Genomic DNA, 22,123 nt, shown 5'->3' with positions numbered 1-22,123 from the left:
AATAAAACCTTAGTTATGTGCAAAGATGCAAAGTCAGTCATGGAAGTGCCTGTAGCGCAAATAGAGAACGTTGCGAAAATCGACGCCGAGATTATTCCGACACAACTCGAAACACTGTTCTCGGTCAAACAAACGTCAAAAGTAGAAAATATTTCGCTGGGTATCACCAAACACGAGAGGCTATGATAGCTCTGTAAATCAGTCTTTTCCTTTGGCTGCGGTGTCGTGCAGCAAAGCACACCGTCGCGCTGCCTCTATGTATACGAGTGTGTAAACCTCGGTAAGGAAGCCCCACGCAGGCTAATCGCGTGCCGCCAATTAGAAAAAAGCTGCAATTTGACAATCACAAAAACGAACACGATTCATCGTGTCGAAATGACAAAAGATTCATGATCAACGTTTCAATTGAGAGGCGTGACGCATTAACAGCGAGCTAATGTTTAGTCAGTCGGTCGGTTAGCATACGACAAATGAAGCCCACGCCCCCACTCTGAAAACTTCGCGCACGATATTTCGGCGATTAGTGCCGAGATAACAAGTGCGTATTATTAGGTTCTTCCCCGAATTTATATATATATATTTTTTTCACATAGCGAGATGCCATTTCTAAGCCCCCGGTGTCTACAAACACGATAAAAGGGCTGTTTTTTTTTTTTTGCCTAACATTTTCTTTGGTGACGACGAAAGATTAGGAGACAGTTAAGTCGAGGTGTATCTAACCGAAACCACCCGCTTCCGCCATCCCCCCGCCTTCGTCATCGCGTGCACTTAATTTTACGACTTACGCCCAAACTGTGTCAACTCTGGGTCGACGCATACGTACTAGTATAGAGCGCATAAGAGTAGCGGGTAGTGAATCACTCAGTTGAAGGGACGACCATCAAACGTGCCAACGCTTAGCCGCGGACAGATACGTGCCTTCCTGATGTTGTAGAAGTCACGATGAGGTACAGCCTTCTGGGCAGCCAGCTCGCGCAGCTCGTTGAGCAGCACGTGCAGCTGGAATTTCGAGGTCAAGTAGCTGAGCCGTCGGTAGCAAAATGATTTACTGGAAACGAGGAAAGACAAAAATAGACGTGAGATGCGAGACGGAAACCGTTGTTCGATCAGGTGTGAACCGATAGAGGAACGTGCATGACAGGCGGAACACGCAAGCATGAAATAGGCAAAACGTCGGTAAAAAAAAAAAAAAAAGAGGAAGGTACGGATTAGGCAGCTCTCCGGACGTGATGTGGCGGTGGTAAATTTTTGCCCCCCAATAGTGGGGCAGAATTGCCATACCGTGACACGCTAGCTGACAGGCAAGCGTCCATTTTTTTCTTTCTCTTTCTTGTGCGCTTTCCTTTCATATCAAATATAGTAGGGACTACTATATTTGATTAGCGACATGGACGTCGGCAAGATTTTGTCTCGGGGGGGGGGGGGGGGTGCAAGCATGTGAAGCATTGCGGCGGAAGGAGAGGAAGGGGTGTTGGTGCAGCCTGTACAGGGCGCAGATGCTGGGGTGGCTTGAGGGCGGCAATTGCCACTTTTGCACACCCTGCCTACGCTCATGCCAGGGGGCAAGATATTATTAGGGGAAATATGGCCCCCTGTTTTTGCAGCTTATAACGAATCACGGCTCAGCGCCACCCGAATTCGTGCAGGCCACGGTGCAAGAATACTTTAGGTGAGCGAACGCCGGGACAATCCGCTGCCCGATAATGTTCTGCTTCGCTAGAAGCCTGGGAGATGGCGCTAGAAACTTTGCCCCGGCTTCCACTCCCCCCCTTCTTGGTGTAAGAAAGCCCCGTGTTGTAGGAAAGTAGCGGCGCCGTGTCGCCTGTAGGCAGACAGAAATTAGGTGCCTTCTTCCTTTTCCTCATGAACCACTAACAACAACAACATTTATCGTCACCACAACACCCTCGCCGCATAGTCAACCTCCTCCCATATCACCCTCTCTTTCGCGGCGGCGCTCTGTGCGTGTCGCGTGGTGGATATCGCACGATTACCCGGTTTTCTCTGATTTGAAAATCGTCGCTCACGTGCCGGATGTGCTTTGCGGAATTTGCCAGCAGCCCGTCACAGTCCCCGATCCGGCGAGCCATCCATAATCGCTCCCTCCCCGCCAAGCACTCGCTTCGCATCGTTCACTCGCCTAAAGTATTCTTGCAGCATGGTGCAGGCAAATAAAAAAAAAAAACAATATTGTGAGCCACCATGCGGAGCGGGCGTCCGCATGTCCGCAACTTTTCGAAAGCCCCAATACAACTACAAAAAAAAAACGTGTGCATACAGTCTGCTTCACATTCAGGGGAAACCTAGGAGTGCATGGCATCGCGGTGCATAGCGCTGTTATGCCAGCGAGTCCCCGTCAAACGTCCGTGCCTCGGAAAAAGGCAATCTGGGTCAAGGCCAGCCCGCAGTCTGCCTGGCGCGATCACCTCGACGGCGTGAACACGCGCGGCGCCCCTCCGGCCCATGTGCAGTGAGTCAGCGGCGCACGTGACAGCGAGCCGGCGGCCGCGTGTCGGGTGGTCTGACGCATGGCGCGGCGACCCCCATTGGCGGAATCTGCTCTGACGACCAGCGGCGCTTCTGATTGGACACTTTGGTGGGACCCGGTGTAAATAAAAGAAGCCCTGCGGCGTGTCGCGATCGGCGGTCCTATGTGAGAGGCGTCCCCGTGTCGGAGTGCCGACATGTGTGTGAGTCAGCGGTCTTGGGTGAAAGACTGACCTATGTGTTAGAAAGAAGAGCTCGGCTCTTCGAGTCTCTGTCGGCCCCAGTGCCGAAATTGTAACGCCTCTGTAAATATGCTGTACATAAACCTTGTTTAACTCACCGTCGTCTCGTCCGCTCGTCTTATCAGCTCTGCGCAGAAGCAGTCGCGAGCTGATAAACATACGCTACCAAACGGCTGGTGACCTTCCCGGCGGAGTTGAAAGCAGTGGCGCCTCCGGGGCCGTGTTGGCGTCGCCGTCTTTCGCAACAGTGGTGGCTTCGGCGGGATCGGTCCGTCGTTCTCAACAGTGGTTGGCAGCTGCGGGATCGGCCGGCGTCAGCGACATCGATGCGGTGAGTGCCTGATGTTTTCCCCTCAGTTCACCAGACTACTCTAGCTCAGGTTGTAGTAGTTTAGAGAAGGGCTGTGTGAAGCATTGAAGTGAGCTTTGATAGTTTCAAGCCAAGTCGAAGCGCTTTGAAACCAAAGTTAATGCGGAGGGGGTAAACACGGGAGTGTGAAAAATTGCTTGCGCGTCTTGCTAGTAGGCTTATAGTGGGTACGGCAAGTAGATTCTTAACAGGGGCAAACAGCAAGAGGCTAGTGTGAACGATGGAGAACCTTAAAGTGAAGGAACTCATCGAAATTTGTGAGGAACTCGGCATTACTTTGGGCCGTGCGAAACGAAAGCAAGCGATCCTTGAGATCATGAAGGATGAGGGAGTGTCGGCTGAGGAAGTCGATGAGGCCTGGGTGGATATTAAAGCACGCCGTGAGGAGGCTGAAAGGCGAGAAGTAGAAGCTCGCGAACGTGAGGAGGCTGAAAGGCGAGAAGCTCGTGAAGAGGCTGAAAGGCGCGAAGCTCGCGAACGTGAAGAAAGGCGCGAAGCTCGCGAACGTGAAGAAAGGCGAGAAGCTCGCGAACGTGAAGAGGCTGAAAGGCGCGAACGTCGCGAGCGCGAGGAGGCCGAGAGACAAGAGCGCCTAGAGTTGAAACGACTAGAATTGGCAATCCTACAGTGTTCGCAGGCGCCTAGCGTAGCTTCTCCGACGAGTCAGGTCAGCGGTTTTAGAATTCGGGACCAACTGCCACCGTTCGTAGTAGGCGAGGACATGGCGAAGTACCTCGTCAAGTTTGAACACGTCTGTGAGCGAAACGCTTTGGAGCGGTCTCTTTGGGCGCAGAACCTGTTAGCTCTTCTTCCCGGCGAAGTGTCCGACGCATTAACTTGCTTGTCTAGGGAAGCGTTTGAGAGCTATGACGAGGTTAAGGAAGTGCTCTTGAGACGGTACAAGTTGTCACCCGAGGCTTTCAGGCAAAGGTTCCGGTATGCTGAAAAGGGGAATGAGTCACACGTTGACTTCGCGTTTCGTCTTAAAGCCGATTTAATTGAATGGCTCAAGGGCGAAGGTGTTTATGATGATCGCGATAAAGTGGTGGAATGCGTTGCATTGGAGCAATTCTACCGCTGCATCGAGGATAATGTCAGACTTTGGCTGCAGGACAGACTTGGGGAAGTACAGTTAAATAAGGCAGCTGAGTTAGCTGAGGAGTATTATACTCGCCGAAAGTTGCATAGCAGGGCAGTGCGCGTTGAAAAGGATGAGAGAAAAGAGAGCTTTTCAAGGAAACCTGATCAACGGAAACCCGTTCCGCACCGTAATTTCAAAAAGGACCCATCTCTTACTAAGGACAGTGTAGGGGAAGGGCAAGCAGAAGCGGAGAAATCGAGTGAGGTTTCTACCACACAGGCATTCGAATCGGAAAACAAACGGAAGCCGCTAATCTGCTACAACTGCAAAAAGGAAGGGCACATCGCGAGAAACTGTCAGGAAAAGTTTGCCTTCGCAACGATCCGAGAATCAGAAAAAAACATGCGGTTGTTGGAGCCGTATCTCCAAGAAATTAGGGTCAACGAGAAAACGTGCCGAGCACTTAGAGACTCAGCGGCAACCATGGACGTTGTCCATCCTTCATTGGTGTCTCCGGATGACTTCACAGGAGAATGCGCGTGGATTAGGCAAGTCGCCGAGGTGCAGAGTGTTCGCTTACCAATCGCCACGGTTGTCATTGAAGGCCCGTTCGGTAAGCTTTGCACCGAAGCAGCTGTGTCTGCCGCGCTAAATGATCGTTTTCCTTATCTCTTCTCCAACAACTCAGAGCAGCTTCTCAGAGAGCAGGGTAAATCGTTCTTCCCCAACTTAGCGTGCATGGCTCTCACGCGATCGCAAGCGCGAAAGCTTTCGCGAAAGCTTGACTTGGTTCCATGCGGTGAACTCTCAAGTGACCCTGTCGGCGGGTCGACGGAACCCCAGAAAGGAAAGTTTCCGCATGAGTCATGTGAGCAGTCACGCGAGCGGCCCGTCGCCGAACCTAGCTGCGCGGTTTCCGGAGAAAGGGGAGACGACATGGCGCCATTGAGTCAGAGCGAGAGGGTTGCAACGCTCTCGCCTGTAGCGGAAAGTTGGAGCGAGCTGCCGAGAGTTGATCGAGAGACGCTCATTGGAGAGCAACGTGAGGATTTCTCGATTGAAGCGCTAGTGGAGAGCCAAATTGAAGCGCGAGTGGAAAGCCAGAAAAACGCGGCAAAAGTGCTGTCGAAGGAGCACTACGAGGAATCGGTGAAGAAGCGTGCTTTTGAAATAGGGAGTCAGGTAATGCTACTGCAGCCATCCAAAAGGAACAAGCTTGAGGTTGATTGGGAAGGGCCCGCCACAGTATTATCGAAGCCTTGCGATTCAAATTATGAAGTGAAATTAGGAAGGCGGCCGGACAAAATTTACAACTTGATGAAACCATACGTTCAACATCAAGCGGTCGTAAATCTGTTGTTGAATGCTTCAGAGGAAGAGGAAGCAGAAATTTTGAGTTCTAGTGAGGTAATCGAAGGGGGATCGAAAGTAATCCGGGAGCAGATAAACCTAGAGCCTAGCTTAAGTGAAGAAGGACCTGAGAAAGAGGACCTGAGAAAGATTGTTTCCGAGTTTGGGTATGTGTTGTCGGACCGTCCCGGAGACACGACGGTGATCGAACACGATATCGAGCTAAGCGGTGAGGAGTCAATCAGTAGCAAGCCGTATCGTTGTTCCCCTGTGCAACGTCGAAAGTGTGAGCCGCTCTTGGTGCCGCATAGGTATCGTCGCCTAAAAGTGGCCGGTTACTGAAGTGGAGCATGTTGCTCCACAGCGCAACTTTGACGTTCGCTAAAGAAAAAAAAAAGGGAAAGGTAAACGTTAATGCAGGTGCATTGAGCAGTGCGTTTAGTTAGTACCTTCTCAACCTTTCGGTTTCTGGCTGGCGATTCGGGGCAAAATTTTGACCTCATCACGACCTGGCCTGAGCGCTCTCGTTCAGAGTGATCTCAAGGGGCCAACTTTATGTGGTATTCTAATCCGTTACGTTGTTGTACGTGAAAAAAAATATATAGTTGTCATTTTAGGGGTCTTTTGTCCCACATGTGCCTCTTGATGTAGAGGGAACAAAATTCCGATAGACACGTAGATAGGTATATGTTGTACTATACTTTGTCTGGTGTTCTGTCGGGTGACCGAGGGCACTTGCTTGTGTCGTGTGTTGTCTGTTGTCGAACCGTTCTTAGCAAGTTGCAGAACCATCGACAAGTGCTGAACCCGAAGATGGTCAGAAGAGACGAGTGAAGCTGGTCAGCAAGTTGTGGCGACAAGCCAGTGGAGCTGGGATCCGTCGTCAAAAATGGGATGTGTTCCCGGACCAGTCTGGAGCTGTATTCTCCCCATGGCCCTGGAGGCGAACCTGGAGGGACCAGGCGAACGAGCGCACCTGACATCCGAGCCCCGTGGAAGCAGCTCGTCTTTCCGGTGCATTGTCTGGCGGCGGGGGTGCTGTTATGCCAGCGAGTCCCCGTCAAACGTCCGTGCCTCGGAAAAAGGCAATCTGGGTCAAGGCCAGCCCGCAGTCTGCCTGGCGCGATCACCTCGACGGCGTGAACACGCGCGGCGCCCCTCCGGCCCATGTGCAGTGAGTCAGCGGCGCACGTGACAGCGAGCCGGCGGCCGCGTGTCGGGTGGTCTGACGCATGGCGCGGCGACCCCCATTGGCGGAATCTGCTCTGACGACCAGCGGCGCTTCTGATTGGACACTTTGGTGGGACCCGGTGTAAATAAAAGAAGCCCTGCGGCGTGTCGCGATCGGCGGTCCTATGTGAGAGGCGTCCCCGTGTCGGAGTGCCGACATGTGTGTGAGTCAGCGGTCTTGGGTGAAAGACTGACCTATGTGTTAGAAAGAAGAGCTCGGCTCTTCGAGTCTCTGTCGGCCCCAGTGCCGAAATTGTAACGCCTCTGTAAATATGCTGTACATAAACCTTGTTTAACTCACCGTCGTCTCGTCCGCTCGTCTTATCAGCTCTGCGCAGAAGCAGTCGCGAGCTGATAAACATACGCTACCAAACGGCTGGTGACCTTCCCGGCGGAGTTGAAAGCAGTGGCGCCTCCGGGGCCGTGTTGGCGTCGCCGTCTTTCGCAACAGTGGTGGCTTCGGCGGGATCGGTCCGTCGTTCTCAACAGCGCTGCCGTCGCGCGCCGGCAGCAGCTCGCGCATGCGCAGGGCGCTTGAGGAGCGTAGTGTCGTCTGCGACAGCGGTGCGCGCTGACCACATTGTCGGGCAGCCTGCTCATGTCATCGTTGCGGCGGGAACAAGGCCGATATTCTGCACTAAACTTTGTGCGATACCAACCCGTCAGCCTTCACTGGCAATAATTTAGTTCTAGACGCAACATTAGACAGCGCCAGTTGCTTGATCTGTCGAAACGCCGTTGAACTGAGTACGTTCCTGTATATTTCTTGTGTGTGCACCGCAGTACGCTGCAACGGGAAGACCATAATGATCCCGTACCGTGCATGGTACTAATCTCACGCTAAAGAAAAACAAAATACTGCCGTGCAGTAATGAGGCATCAGCACAATATTAAAAAGAAAACAATCGAGCACGAGTTCAGGAATGCTGTAGGTCAAGATAACGACCTGAAAGTGCTTTTTCTCAACGACATTCATTACATGAGGCAGTACTCACTCACCGGCGCTGAAATGCACACGTGAAGCATCCAACTTCACTTAGTACCTCGTCATGTCCCCAGCTGCAGTGTTGACGGTACTCATTTTAGTCAGCAGTGAGTCATACAGTGACGCGATGAGCGATAGCGGCCTAGTTCCCGCAGTAACGACGAAATTTGCCCGGCAATGCGGCCAGCGCGCGCCGCCGTAGCAGACGACGCGGTTCAACCGTTCAGCACTGTGCCCCTCCAGCGTCTGCGCACGCGCAAGAAGCTGCCGGCGCGCGAGTGCCGCATCATGGCCGCATCGCGATGCCACGCGCTACGAGATATCCCCCATAAGTGTGAAACTATACGCTCACGGGCGTCCATCGAATAATGACTCGTAACCAAACGCAATGCAGCCTTTCACATTTCTAATCCCGTAACCTTCGTCAGCTTTCAGGGTCGGCGTGCTCATCAATTGCTCGCCTTCTTGCACAATAGGTGACCGGTAATATGGGCCATCGCAGGGAGCTGTGGGATACGACGGCTTCCGGTTCGACGCACCACGCGGGTTAGCAGCGGCACGCGCGCATTTCTGTACAGCTCCGTTGAAAGAAAACGTCTCTCCGTTCAATGTCAGTGCTTTAGAAGTTGATTTTTTGTTTTTGCTGACCATGACTGTGACGATGACAAGCTACGAAAGCCATAAACGGCAAGGAAACTTTTTTATCGCACTAGAATGATCTACAATGTTTTTATGCTGCTCGGGGGTACTGTCAGTTTGGCTTGTAGATCAGTCGATACAGAAAACAGTTTTCATTGTAGGATACGCTACTGCTGATAAAAAAATCACCATTTTAAAGATCTCAGGGAAAGCTGATGACTGTAGCGGTGTGCTAAGAGTTCATTTCGGGATCGCTGCTTCGGCCGACATCGTCGGGCGATCGGCATGAAGCGCAGCACTTATTGAGTGCGTTGAGATATCTTTTTCTTTTCTAGCCTTCAGCGCGCTGTAAGATGTATTTCTTAGTCGAAGCCAGATGCCTATTTAAACGCTGATCTTGATCAAGCTGCGCGGCATGGCGGCACATAAACAATGCAGTCAGGCATAGATGGCACCGAATGATCGAAACCCTGCGCTTTTTTAACGCACTTCTTTCTTTGGGTGCCCTCCTGGCGCACAGTTTGACCAGGATAACGCAAATGAACTCGTCCAGCGCTTCGTGTAAACTTACTCTTGAAAGAAGCTTGTGTGCTTTTTTCTTATATGTACGAGTGCAATGGCCGGTGCTCATCTCGTATGGCAAGTCGATTTCACCCGCGCGTTCCCATAATATATTTGCGAGGCGCTTGCGCGAGAATTTATTTCTCAATATAATATTCGTAGCAAATTCATACGTAAGCTTTTTTTTTTAGTGTAGAATATACACGTACATATGATAAAATGGTTTTCGCACACTCTGGCTTCAACGTTCCGTACTCAAAGGCTACCTCTCGTTGTGGCTCTCTTCACAGCCGCGGCACACCTCATTTTTTTTCTTTCTTCGTTCCAGGGGAATCGATACACACCGCTTGCCTCTCACGCTCAAGTTGAAGCAGCCAACGGCTGAACAACCGTCCGCGGTTTATCAGGACGAAGATAAACAGGCGACCACGCGCGCGAGTCCCGAATAATCTGAGGCTTGCGGCGAAGCGGTTCCCCGTCGTCTACTCTTCTCGAACCGGAAGTCGGTAGCGGACGGTGCATCCCACAAATCCTCGCTATTTTACTGGTCACCTATTGAAAATGAGGGGAGAGGGAGTCGTGGCTTCTCTGCATTGCCGCCAGGGCGCATGGCTGTGCGTGTTAAAGCGTCCGCACTAATCGTAGAAGCGCCGCCGATCAATGCGGCATGGGTCTCCCGCGTGACACTAGATCAATTCCATAGCCGCGCGGCTATTCTAGCTCCCTTTCACTTGTCATATGACCTTCGGCACGCCACCGGGCGCTAGTCACGTCAGTGAAGCGTCATTCTCGAAAAACGACAGGAAAAAAAAAGAGAGAAATCATTTCGTGCGGGTACTTTCAGCGGTCTCAACAAACCATCACCATGTGTCAAGAAACTCACGGCACCGAATTATAAGAACTCCACCTCAGGTACATCACGCAACCCATGGACTGACAGCAAGAGATATCGATACTGCGGCACATATTTTGCCGCTATAATTAGCACCCACAAACACACACAGACAAAAGGAAAACACAGGGAATACAACGTACATGTGCCCACTGAAGTGTGTTAGACGCAACATCAACGAGGACTAACGGAGAATGATGCAAAGGAAGGCATGCGTGGTGTTAGTTGTAGCAATTGTAATGTAAATGCAAAAAAAAAGAAAAGTAAAAAAAAAGATGACTTGTCACCGGCAGAGACAGAACCCGCTACCTTAGAATGTTCGAAAATTGCAGTTTCGGTCTCTACCCACGGGAAGCCTTCTTTTCTTTCACTTTACTTTCTTCACATTTACATTACAATTACACAAGTAACACTTCGCAAACTTTCATTGGCATCATTGTGCATCAGTTCTCACTAACATTGCGTCTAACAAAGAAAAACGAGCCTTTAAAATTTTACTTCTGTCCTTCATTTTGTTTGTCAACTTTTACGGCGAAGTCTGTGCCCTTTAGCACGTATACCAACTTTTCCGTGCACATCGAGAACAGCTATGTAGATACGGAATACCGGGCCGCCAAAAAGACAATCACGCAACCCTGGCATATCTAACACCAAAAACTGTGCGCTGACCCTCTGTAAACAACACTACTTGCGATTGCGTATACTTGCAACACAAACTCAGTTTCACTCTGCCTGGTTCCCGCTATCCCAGCCATCTCATCGTGGTTTTCACGTGTATGACGTAAATAGGGCAGCCTTATCCAGGCAGCTGCACGACATGCTGATGTGGTTACGCTCTGGGCCTCATTTTATGATATTAATCAAAACGGTCCAGCTTTCACGCCCGAAAACCCGCGACATGAGAGGCACTGTACTAAAGAGCTCCTGAAGTTTCGAACACCCGGAGTTCTTTAACGAGCACGTAAATCTAAGCACACAGTTTTCTAGCATTTTGCCTAGACCTAAGTGAGGCCGGCGCGGCTGCAGTTCGATCCCGAAACCATCATGTCAGCAGCCAAGCATCATAACCATTATTTGAAGATGTAATAGCTCGACGATCCTTCCTCGCTGGGCTAATTAACACGAACGTAATAAAGCAATACTTAGGAAACGCTACCACGATTATACTGGAACGTTACCCGTTAGTAAATATTTTAATTGAACGTTACTGTTCCCCTTCACATTATTAGAGAGTTTTAGTACTGCGGAATGGTGCTACGTACGCATCACGCAAGCGCCTTGCGTTACGTGGCGTCGTTTGCCACTAATCGGCTTTTAGTACGCCGTAGTACCCGCGTACGTAACGAGCGTGTTGCGCCGTCTGGTAGATCAAAATAGAATCACGTGTTGTTGACAGCCAATGTGAGCCAATCCAAATGTTATAGCCAGATTATGGCCATATTTTAAGCCACTGAGCCAGTCGGTGCTTGCCTTCACGGAGGAAGGAAACTTTTCCTTCCTCCGTGCTTGCCTTCGATGCCGCCATTTTGCAAAACGAAGTCTCGCGCTTTCGCGAACTTGTTCGAGAGCGGCGCGTTCAGCTCATACGTACGCACGCATGCATCTCATGCGTGCGTACGTAGCGGATTCGTACGTAGTAACGCGATACGTGCGCGTTGCGGTCTGCGCATGCGCACTACGCAGAACGTGGCGTCCTTACGTACGCAACGCCGCCACGTACGCAGCGTACGCAGTACTAAAACTCTCTATTATCGTACAAGTGTTACATCTCTAGCTGCTCGTTCGTGACACGCGGCCTGTCTCGAGCAAATAACGAGCCAACCACGGAGTTCGCGGAAACGCTAGGATCGACTCGACACGCTACCAAACGTGCAAGCTGACAATCAAGGGCTCCTACGCGTGCTTCACTCACAGTGGGCCGTCGGCGATCATGGCGCACATGAGGTTGAGGTCGTTGATGAACTGCGGCAGGTTGACGTATGGGAAGTCCATGGGCTTCTCCGCCGCCACGTCCTCCTTGTTCTTGTAGACGTGCACCACGCCGTTGTGCATGCGCAACTCGCAGTTCATGTTGGGCAGCACTTCGCAGTTCCAAGGCTCCGTCACGGTGGGCACGCAGTAGAAAGGGTGGTCTGTCGCACCGCCCCCAATCAGAAACCAGCATTATCGGACGCAATACGCTCTATTGTTAGTATCATTTCGAACCGGCGGAAGTGCGAGCGGCTCACGCTAATTCACATCGGCACATTCGTACTGGCTCAGGGTACATATAACAAAATAAGAAAAACCCGAATTAAAAACATGCGCGTATAATTTTATTGACTCGCGAAGCCCATCAGAATGCGCGAGCCAGGACATGTGGGTCTTCGCCTAACGAATTAGAATGATGATTCCTTTCTTGAAGATGCTAAGTGCAAAGCGGTATAAATTACGGTACTGAACGAACAGATAGAGTAGGTAAGCTAGAATATGCACATAATAACGGTTATTGATGTTACCTTTGTTTAACGTAACTGTTCAACTAGTTTAGACCATATCAGTAGAGTCGTGTAAACGACGTGCGAACATATGAATAGACTGTGCGCTATTTAGGTGTGACTAATAGGTCTCGCTAATGAGCCTGCTACTTTATAGAAATACAAGTATACAAGGGTTGCGATAAGTAAATACAGTGTATCTATATAAAATTGCCGATATATTTCTAAACGCTGATGTCAAGAAAAATATAATAGGCTATCGAAAGCAACTCGCTTTGCGCAGCCGAAAATGGCAATCCGTAGTACCTATGATATCTTGCAAAGACAGTCATAGAATTAGCAGGCTATTAATTTCTTTACATTACACGTTTACAGGCTACTTTCATAACGCGAGTAATCAGAATGCTTCAACTACGACCAAATAACAGGATCAAATCATATGCAATATTGCAGTTACACCACGGCCTACGAAAATTCGAAAGGGCAGTAGCATCATCCAGGTATTCGCATACAGTAAGCATGCTATAAAAACCAGGAATATTAGACTGCAGCGAAATGCAGCACAACATTCTGCGCTACGGTTACATCTATAGGAAGCATACTCAACTTTCAATCAAAGGCACTGAGAATGTTAGTATAGTGTACAATACCAAAATTTCGTGGTTAGCAATCTAGGCCTACCGGTGATCTCCAGCGGACAAATTAGGGTATCGAAAAACCGTTCAGAGTATTGGCGTCTCGAGTGGTGTCATTCATTTGTCCCAGCTAACGCTAATAAATGCCACGAACGCAGAACCGCGATGAGAAGGTATAGATTACTACTGTAGTCAGCTCGTATACAGAATAGCAGGCTCATCGACCTAAATGACGACGAAAACATTAAAGGGGTCTGCCCACAAGAGGAGGGGGGGCAGACACCTGTGTCACCTACAAAAGGGGGGTCGAAATCAACGGGGAAGGGGGGCGCTGCAACGTACCTTCACCCCCCCCCCCCCCCCCCCAAAAAAAAGAACCCTACGCACGCTTAGAATAGCAAGAGTTTTTTTTTTTTTTTCAATCCTTCGCGCGGCCCTCAAACAGTGACCGCAACGCAAGAAGTCAGAAATACGTATGAGAATGAAGCATCTGACTGTAGTATATACAACTCTGTTTCATGAATTCGCTGGTTTCACCAATTCTCTCAATAATAAGCACGCCCAGAGACCAGAGTAACCTATATCAGCAGCGGCAAAGGTCAAGTAAATAACGTGAAACATCGTACTCGCGAACAAAGGCACGGACAGAATAGGAAAAGACGCACAACGCCGCAGGCAAACTGTCAATGTACGTCTCTTCCTACCTAGTCGGTGTCTTTACTCGCCAGCCCATTGTTTCGCAGTATTCACAAAAACCAGCAAGCCAAGCTCTAAACGCTCAGTAAAGGTCAGGTCTGTTGGCATCTCGGGACGCTGCACTATTGCACCACACGGACACCGACTGCATAAGGGGTGGGTGCAAGGTACTAAAGCACGATTCATCACTACTAAGAATCGAGTCCTCATGAATAAATTTTAAAAGCAACAAAGGCTGTCACTGTGAGACAGCGGAGCTGAACTTCCGCAACACAACTGCGTCACCTATGGAAGACGCCAAGGTCTGAACGGCATTTTTTTTTTTGTTTTTGGCAAAGTGGAGAGCACAAACTTCGACGTTTGGTTCTGATGCTTTTTGTATACTTTTTTTTCGAGGGGGAAACAGATGGTAGAGGGAAAGACAAAAAGTATGGCAGCTCCTTAGGGCACATGCCAGGAAGTGAAAAAAAGGTCTGGCAAAAGGGGGGCCCTCAACATGCAAAAAATCGACGGTATACCTTTAGTTTTAACCCGTTTGGTGGTTGGCACCTTTAGACCTTGGAAGAGCAAACCATCGAGTGATATAAAAATACGAAACAAACAAACAAAGGTGAAAAAAGAAAGAAGGCAATAAAAATGTCAAAAGATTCTTTAAAGGTAGTACAAGTTTGATGCATCGAAAAAACAAAAATTAAAGTACAGACGTAAAGAAATCAAACAACAAAATTTTTAAAGGCCCCGTCGACAAAAAAACAAACAAACTGATATGCACTTAGAGAAGCATAAAGCAAACAAACACAGCGCTTACACAAATACCACAATCGCTGGCAGCACAGGGCTTCTTTTCAATCCAAAAAGTAACATTTTTAGCGTTTCTTTTGCATGCACACGCATTTCATGGCAGCGTTGACAAGCTACTCTAGACACGCAAGGAAGCTACGCTGCCGTATAGGTAATGCAGCAATCTAATTAGATTTACCCGAAAATGCACCCAAATCAGCACCTCCGGAACAGCTCCCGATTGTGGGCGCAATTTTAGAATCCGCTTAATAGCGGTCACAGTGGCAGTAAAACACACCCAAAGCGTCACAAATTCACTGAGAAAACATGCTATCTCTACTCCGTCTTCGCCACGTCAACCCACACAACAACGCATGCAATATGGAAACAGCCACAACGGGCAATTAAGCCGCCAGACAACACGACGATAAACAGGCGTGCGACGACAAGAACACTGCGGTAATATATACGAGTAAACTGATATCATCATCTGTGCTGGTCTTGCGGGAGTTTAGAGAAACAAAACGTTTCAATTACGGAGAGAGACAAGACAGTGCTTACCCGCCGAGCTGAACATTTCTTCCGGGGAATCGAGGTCCTCGAGGGGCTTTCCTTTTAGCTGGTTAAGAAATCTTTTCGTCGCCTTGGGGAAAGACTGGTGAGAAATTTCCATGTACTTCTCTCTCAACCTGAGTGCGGAGACGAGAAGTTTAGAAGCCTGGTGCAAGTCTTCCAGGGGAACCTGGCGGGGAAACAGAAGACGCCGAGACCGGGTACCTCGTCAGCCAATCCTCAAAGGCATTGTAAACTCGCCCCAGTCTGCAGCGACACAACGGTAACGATAGTCTGGGGTTTTTTTACGTTTCAAAACTACGTTATAAAACATGCCGTAGTGGAGGGTTTTGGAGATTTTGACCATCTGGTGTTCCTTAAAGAGGTCAAATACTGACTTTTTTCGATCCAGTTTTTTTCCTGCGCGACGGAAAGCTTACCCTTCGTAGTGATCGTAGCAGCAGTAGTTATTACCAAGAGCTCGTAGTCATTTTATAAGCAGTATTTTTTCGATCTGAAAGGCTCTGAACACGGTAGTGCCTTTTCATCCGGCACCGCTGAATATAGATAGCGATGCCGGTAGCCTTTCTGGTGGCTTATGCATGCTGTCGTTGTTCTTATTTCGCAGGATTTCCTGGAACTGTGCTTAACCACGTTTATTCTGCACTTTACAACTATTTTTGAAAATAACAAGCCGTTACAAAGAGACGGTGTGGCTCCATAGAGCTTCCCTGCATTTGTACCGCGTCGCCAAGCCAAGTAATCGAAAACGAAACTGCGCATATGTCACGCAAAGGCAGCGCCACTTTAATGCGCAGTACTAACGCAAGCTTATACGCATAGTTTTATAAAATATTATCTTTTGCTATGAAGAATCAAACAATATTTCAGTACTAATCAATAAACTTTTGACCGTGTACATAGTCACGTGACAGGGCATTCATGATAGCTTATGTTTTTTGCCACCAGAGACGCCACAGGCCATTTTCGCGATCTTCAATGAAGAAATAAAAATCCACTTCTCACGAGAAAAACAGGGTTCATTTGAGTCACTACAAGGGACAATCTTTCCATCAGTGCAGTAATCTCATTTCATGTTCTGGGCAGTTGTCGTTCCCTCTAACGCGCACTGAAATCACCTGAAAAGAGCAAGGGGGCTTCTGCATATCGTCTCCATCGAAATGCGGCCAGGGTCGAGCCCGCGACATACGGGTTATCAGCCGTGCACCGCGACCACTGTACCGCCGCGGATGCCGAAAAATCCACGCATCTCCTCCAAGTGAATCATGACGAGTGGGCGAAGCTACCACGTTGAAGTTACCGCCTTGATTAAATGGTTTGTGGAAGCGTTTTACATAGTACTGCCAGCCACAATTATGATAGACGCTAGTCTATACTGTTACACCTTCTTGTTTGTGTGTGTTTCACGTATACTGTATGTTACCGAGCGTTGCCCCACTTAATGTAGCTGTGACAGCGGAAAAGCGTCGCGCTCAAGGTGTTCCACCCCTTAAATGTGACAGTCACGACATTCACTGCGCTGCGGCATAGCGCAATGTGTGAGCGCGTTTCCAAATGAAGAACGGGCGATATACGGGACGCGTCAAATGTACACCTTGTGGCATGGACGCAAGTTCATAAGCCCGCGGAGCACTCTACATGATGACACGTCGAAGAGCACGCAGGAACCTACATACATCGGCGATCAGGACACTGAACGATGTGGCGCAGCTGGTCAGATGCCTCATATACTGACCCCGGACGTGTCCTCGCCGCTGATTGCCACACGCTGAAAGTGAGGCACAAAGTCCAGGTCGTTGAGCTGTGCCAAGTTGTCCTCCATCTCCTTGACGTCGCCATCGAAGTAACTTTTGCGCTCCTCGAGCTCCTTTTGCGCTCTGGAAGCAACCAAGAAAACGGAGTCAGTCGCTAAATGGGAATATCGAGAGTAGGAGCTATACGCTACCAAAAATGAAAATAAATCAGCTGAGGATGCACTGCCACCGAATACAAAACAAACAAGGCACGGTTTGAAAAATCGCAAATAATGCCTGGAAAACAAAACGAAAGAAAATGCAAAATGACCCAGATATTAACCGGGTGCGTCATTTCTGCCACGATAACGTAACAAAGGCAAGCCGATTCGAAACCACCACACGCGTCCATCACAAACGTCAGTATACCGCATACTGCCGAACAAAACAATTAAGCGTGCGTCCGAAGGTCACAGCTTAGTGTCTCAGTAACACAGGACGTTCAAGATAAACATACACAGCTGCATGCCGCCGCAGATTGTTGCTGGGAGGACGTGCGTCACGAGACAGAAATCTGCGGAAAGAGCTTACCGGGAGGGGAATTCTGAGTAATCACGTAAAAGGCGACTGCGAGTCGATAAAGAGCGTAACCAAAATTAATAGCCAGTCAAAATAATAACAAACCTAAGCGACCGCACCAAACGAAGACTACGATAATCACATAGAGCCGGCCAAACTAGATCCGAGGTCAAAACGCACGCGTGCGGGGGCTTCCGCACCTGGCGAACGGCAAGTGAATTCCCGCGAGCCGCTCGGTCTGCTTCTGACAGTCCCTGAACAGCTCTGTCCTCGACTTGGCGCACCCCTTCCGGACCAAGGGACCGACGCTGGTGCTCCTGACGGCGCTCCTGACGTGCGTGACGGCGTAGTACTTGGCGCGGAGGGCCTCGGACTCGCCGTTGTCGTCCTGGTAGTCGCACAACGAGTAGCCGATCTCGGCCAGGTTGCGCATGTTCGGCGTCACCACCACGCTGCCGCCGCTGTCGACGACGCGCGCGGCCGCCACGAGCGTGGGCGCGTTCGCCTGGCGGGACAGCCTCTTCCAGGGTCCCTCCGCCGGCGTCGGCGCGCTCGACACCTGGTCCGAGCCCATCGCCGAGGCCCCAGCCATGTACGGGCCCGACGCCATGCAGCCGGCCACGCCGGCCGACCGCCGGTCCTGTTGCCATCAACGGCACAGACCCACAACAGGGATCTGATGATGATGATGATGATGATGATGATGATGGACCTTCAGCTTTGCTGGCACTCGACCACAAAGGGGGATCGGCCAAGAACAGGGATCTGGCCAAGGAGCGCGACACCAAACGATGATGATGATCGTAGGCGTGTGCACAAAGGGGTCTACACCCACCCCTCCCCTCCCAAATCTCGTAAAAGGGGCAACAACTCATGCCCCATGCCGTTATGAAGTCGGAGTTGTCTCGTCGTTGTCGAAAATGGTCATGAAGATTTTTGACGATAATGGCGGCCGAGTACTCCTGAAGTTTTGGTCCAAGAGCTGGTCACTTCCCAGTTCTTGTCGTCGTAAAGACGGGGACCTCAGACAGGATATCTATAAGTGAGTTCGGATTATAAGAAGGGATGCGGTTAATCTTTGCCCCTCCCTAAAGGAGAACCCATCGCAGGCCAAGATGATGATGACGATGATGAACTCGGACGGTGGCGCATACCCGTTACCGCAGTATCCGAATAACTGAACGAAGGCTCACGAGGCCGGCTTAGTAGGCTAATCGGTAGTGCCTCATGAAAGGCTACAGCGCACATAGACGGGGACGTAAGAAGATCAGCGCTGTGTTCTTCCTTCATCCCCGCCTATGTGCGCTGTAGCCTTTTATGGTGAATGACAGATTGATATTGTTGTGAGCAGTAGTCTTCGTACATCAGAGTGTTTTCTACAGTATGGGCACGTAACATGCACCGCGGTATACTAGCCAAATGACCTTTGCACCCGCCTCTTCCTGCAGGAAGGCGGGGAAACCAACTTCCTGCGCGGAGGCAGCGAAAAGTTTGGCCATGGGTGCTCCCTCCACCACCCCCCTCCCCTTCCCCGACGTGTCGCTTCTCTGGCGCCGCGCCCGGTAATAAGTTCATGACCTTAGGATAGCCAGCTAAAATTTAGGTAGCCTACTTCCCCGCGGTTACCCCAAATAAAAAAAGAACAAAAACACGATAACGCAAATGAATGCCATACACTCGTCTGGACTCGGGCCTTCGTTTCGCAGCAGTATCACCACACAAAACAGCCAACAACACCCAATTCACGATACATGCAGAGAATGACAAGCTCACACTTACTTGCTTCCTTTCTCCCTGCAGCGGTTGTAAAAAAACAGAGACGGCACATGTTTATTGCGGTTGGTTCAGTTGCCAACGTTAGTTCATACAACTCAACGCTTTCTCGAACAGCACGACAAGCAGCATCAACTGCGACAGGGCCAGTCAAGAATTTGCGCGCAGAGTGCCCACGGCGCTACCACCACGTCACGCCACCGCGCTTGTTTGCGTTTGCTATGTTTACTACGTACGCGCGTACGGAGGGAAGCGTCGACAGCGCTCGTGCGAAGCGTGGAAACCCGAGTCGGTCTCCCCGTCGTAGTCGAAAAAAGGAGAGGGAGCCCCTTCACTGCCCCCCCCCCCCCCCAATAACCTGCATGGTCACAAGACGGGACATCCTGACGCCGTGACTTCGACGTTAAGCTGAGCTCGTTTCGGCATTGCGCGCGGGAGCGTATCCTATGACGACGACAGTCAGCGGCGTGAGTACGCTATCACGAGATCGAGCTCAGTCGCCACCTGGCGGAGTGCGAGAAACAGAGAGTCGCGCGGGTTGTCTTTGTTATGGAGGAAATAAACTAGGAGAGAGAGCATCACGTTGCGCTGCTGCATGCCTATATAGGCAAGTGAACCCTCCGTGAGCCTATTCCCTTCACTTTCCCACTAGCAGCAATGGTCCAACATGTGACCACTGAGCTCGGAATGTGCGTCCTAAAAGCGTGGTCACGTGTTAGGCCGATACTCACTCTTTTGTTTTGCTTCGATTGTGTTGCGCAATGCTTGTTACTAATCCCTCTCTGCCTTTCTGTAAACAAACTTATCTCTCGCTCTTCCTAACCTTACGGTCTCTGCACTACTTCATCATTTGTGTTCTGTACCATTCCCACACCATCTTGCCAGACACTCACGGAAAGGCTTGCTTTTTGTATCCTAATTTTTATGAATATAAATGCAAGAATCAAAACGGATGCTGCAGTTTATGCTTTGAAAGGTCAAGCGTTTACATTACGACGACGATCCGCCGAATGGAGAGGCTAAATGGCTGTACTATCTGGCCTTGAGCATGACATCCGGGATTCAATATTCGGTCTCAGCAACCACACATAAAGCTTTGTTTGTTTAGACGTGTCCTTTAAGAAAAACTGACCAATACCTACAAAAGGGATTAGCCACAGTGTCTGTTATAAACACAAATTAAAACGTTGTGCAACATAAAAACATGGAAGGATGAAATGCAGTGTAATTAAAGATCAGAGAGATAAAAGGATTCAACAATCAGTATATAAAAGACAAAAAAGAAGAAAAAATCATAAGGTGCATGGCGGAATGTAATAACGCCACTGCACCAATAGTACAGAGCAAAAGTTGATTATGGCCCCGCCGCGGTGGTCTAGTGGCTAAGGTACTCGGCTGCTGACCCGCAGGTCGCGGGATCAAATCCCGGCTGCGGCGGCTGCATTTCCGATGGAGGCAGAAATGTTGTAGGCCCGTGTGCTCAGCTTTGGGTGCACGTTGAAGAACCCCAGGTAGTCGAAATTCCCGGAGCCCTCTACTACGGCGTCTCTCATAATCATGTGGTGGTTTTGGGACGTTAAACTTCACGAATCAATTAAAAGTTGATTATGAATCACTACAAGTGATTGTATCTTGAGTAACAATAATTTACTTTTTAAAACTGCAAGATATCGCCTCGCACACAAAAGTTTTCATTGGGGTAGTATTGAAAATTGGGCAAGCTGGTAACGATTCATTTTTTTAAGGTTGTCACTCGATTATATTTTAACGGGTCCCTGTGGATTGAATGGAACCGAGCTACTTGATAGCGAAAGCACCGCGTTATTATACGACACCTCCATCGACGCACAAATTTCGCATACGAGGAATGCCGCGAACCCATGGCAGAGCTCGCTGACGCGCGATCACGCAGCAGCAACTTTCTGGTCTTAACCAGGCCACCGCAACAAACGTCTGCGGGAAACAGGCCCCAATATGACTTTTCACCTCCCGGCTGAAATCAATCGAAGACATGCATGTGCGCCACCAGATTCGCCAGGGCGTTGGCTTCACTCAACGCTATAGCGCACTTAATCAGCTGCGCGGACAGACCGAACTTTGCACTCTGCCAAGAGTGTGAAACTTTTGCCCATATATTTAGCGATTGCCCACTCTACGTGAGACAGCAGAAGACGCCATAGCTTGAACGCTGGCAGGCATATATAAGTAGAAACAGTCGGTGAACGTTGCATTTTGCCCTCAATTTGCGATAAGACGGTGTCCAAAACTGCTGCGAGGGCTGTTCTAGATTTTCTAAAGAGCGCTAGACTAGACACTGATCCCTGCATTCTAGAACGTCCCTTCACTCAACGCTTCACCTTCACTTGAGTCACTGCACATCAGCGACAATCTGCTGCGACTCTTGAGTAGCGCAGCATGATTTTCAGCCGAGAAGCGGCGCAGCTTGCTCAACACTGTCAAGTGAAAGGTGAAAGTCGAGTCGAGGAGCGTTTGTGAACACGGGGGTAAGCTGTAGCGAAGTTGCTGCGCTAGGTGGCTTTTGCAGAGGCGCTACAAAAGTAGTAGAACGCGGGCTGTGGTCAGACGGGGCGAAGCTGCATGCCAGCGCGCTCAATCAGAAGGTGCGCAGTATATAGATCGCGAGAGTGCGTCGGCACATCCGGTTGAACCATTACGATATTTTGATGATGCCCGTCTCATTGCCGGCTCGTGCGAAGCCACCCCGCTATACCATCAATGCTCGCCAGGAGACGCTTCAGCACCTTATACATTTGTTCGGCCGCGCTGTGAAGAAACCTTCTGAAGCACGCGCTTTCTGCTTCGCAAAGAGTGCCACCACTTTCGTCACTGTCGAGCAGTGATAGCTTTAGCACGGTTTCGCTCGCTGAATGTAAGAACATGGCGAAGCTTGGCTTCCGCCGGCGATAAGGTGAGCAACAAGATATTGGGATAAGTCAGCCGGATGTGCCCACGCCCTTTCGCTATCTGCGATTTATCTTCTGATTGAGCGCGCTGGCATGCACTTTCACCTCCCCATTCT

At 49.9% G+C, this 22,123-nt stretch overlaps 1 protein-coding gene across 12 annotated transcripts in view; it reads right to left on the bottom strand.

Annotated features, from left to right (window-relative positions):
- AMPdeam (AMP deaminase) overlaps positions 1–22,123 on the bottom strand; it is a 115,157-nt gene that overhangs the window by 34,206 nt on the left and 58,828 nt on the right. For 3 of the 12 annotated variants that reach the window (XM_075892661.1, XM_075892663.1, XM_075892665.1), the window contains exons 1-6: positions 17,511–17,935; positions 16,734–16,875; positions 14,987–15,167; positions 14,164–14,202; positions 11,750–11,969; positions 919–1,048 (exon numbers count right to left, since the gene is read on the bottom strand). In XM_075892661.1, coding sequence (XP_075748776.1) covers positions 919–1,048; positions 11,750–11,969; positions 14,164–14,202; positions 14,987–15,167; positions 16,734–16,875; positions 17,511–17,920 — 1,122 coding nt within the window. In that variant the 5' untranslated portion in view covers positions 17,921–17,935. Of the gene's footprint in view, positions 1–918; positions 1,049–11,749; positions 11,970–14,163; positions 14,203–14,986; positions 15,168–16,733; positions 16,876–17,510; positions 17,936–19,089; positions 19,105–22,123 lie in introns of those variants that run through there. The other 9 variants (XM_037422834.2, XM_037422835.2, XM_037422837.2 and 6 more) reach the window with 4 other exon arrangements.

The sequence above is a fragment of the Rhipicephalus microplus genome, chromosome 4, assembly GCF_043290135.1.
Source record: "Rhipicephalus microplus isolate Deutch F79 chromosome 4, USDA_Rmic, whole genome shotgun sequence".
NCBI classification, from domain to species: domain Eukaryota; kingdom Metazoa; phylum Arthropoda; class Arachnida; order Ixodida; family Ixodidae; genus Rhipicephalus; species Rhipicephalus microplus.
Note: the sequence above shows the minus strand (reverse complement) of the source record. Positions and strands in the feature narration are given on the sequence as shown.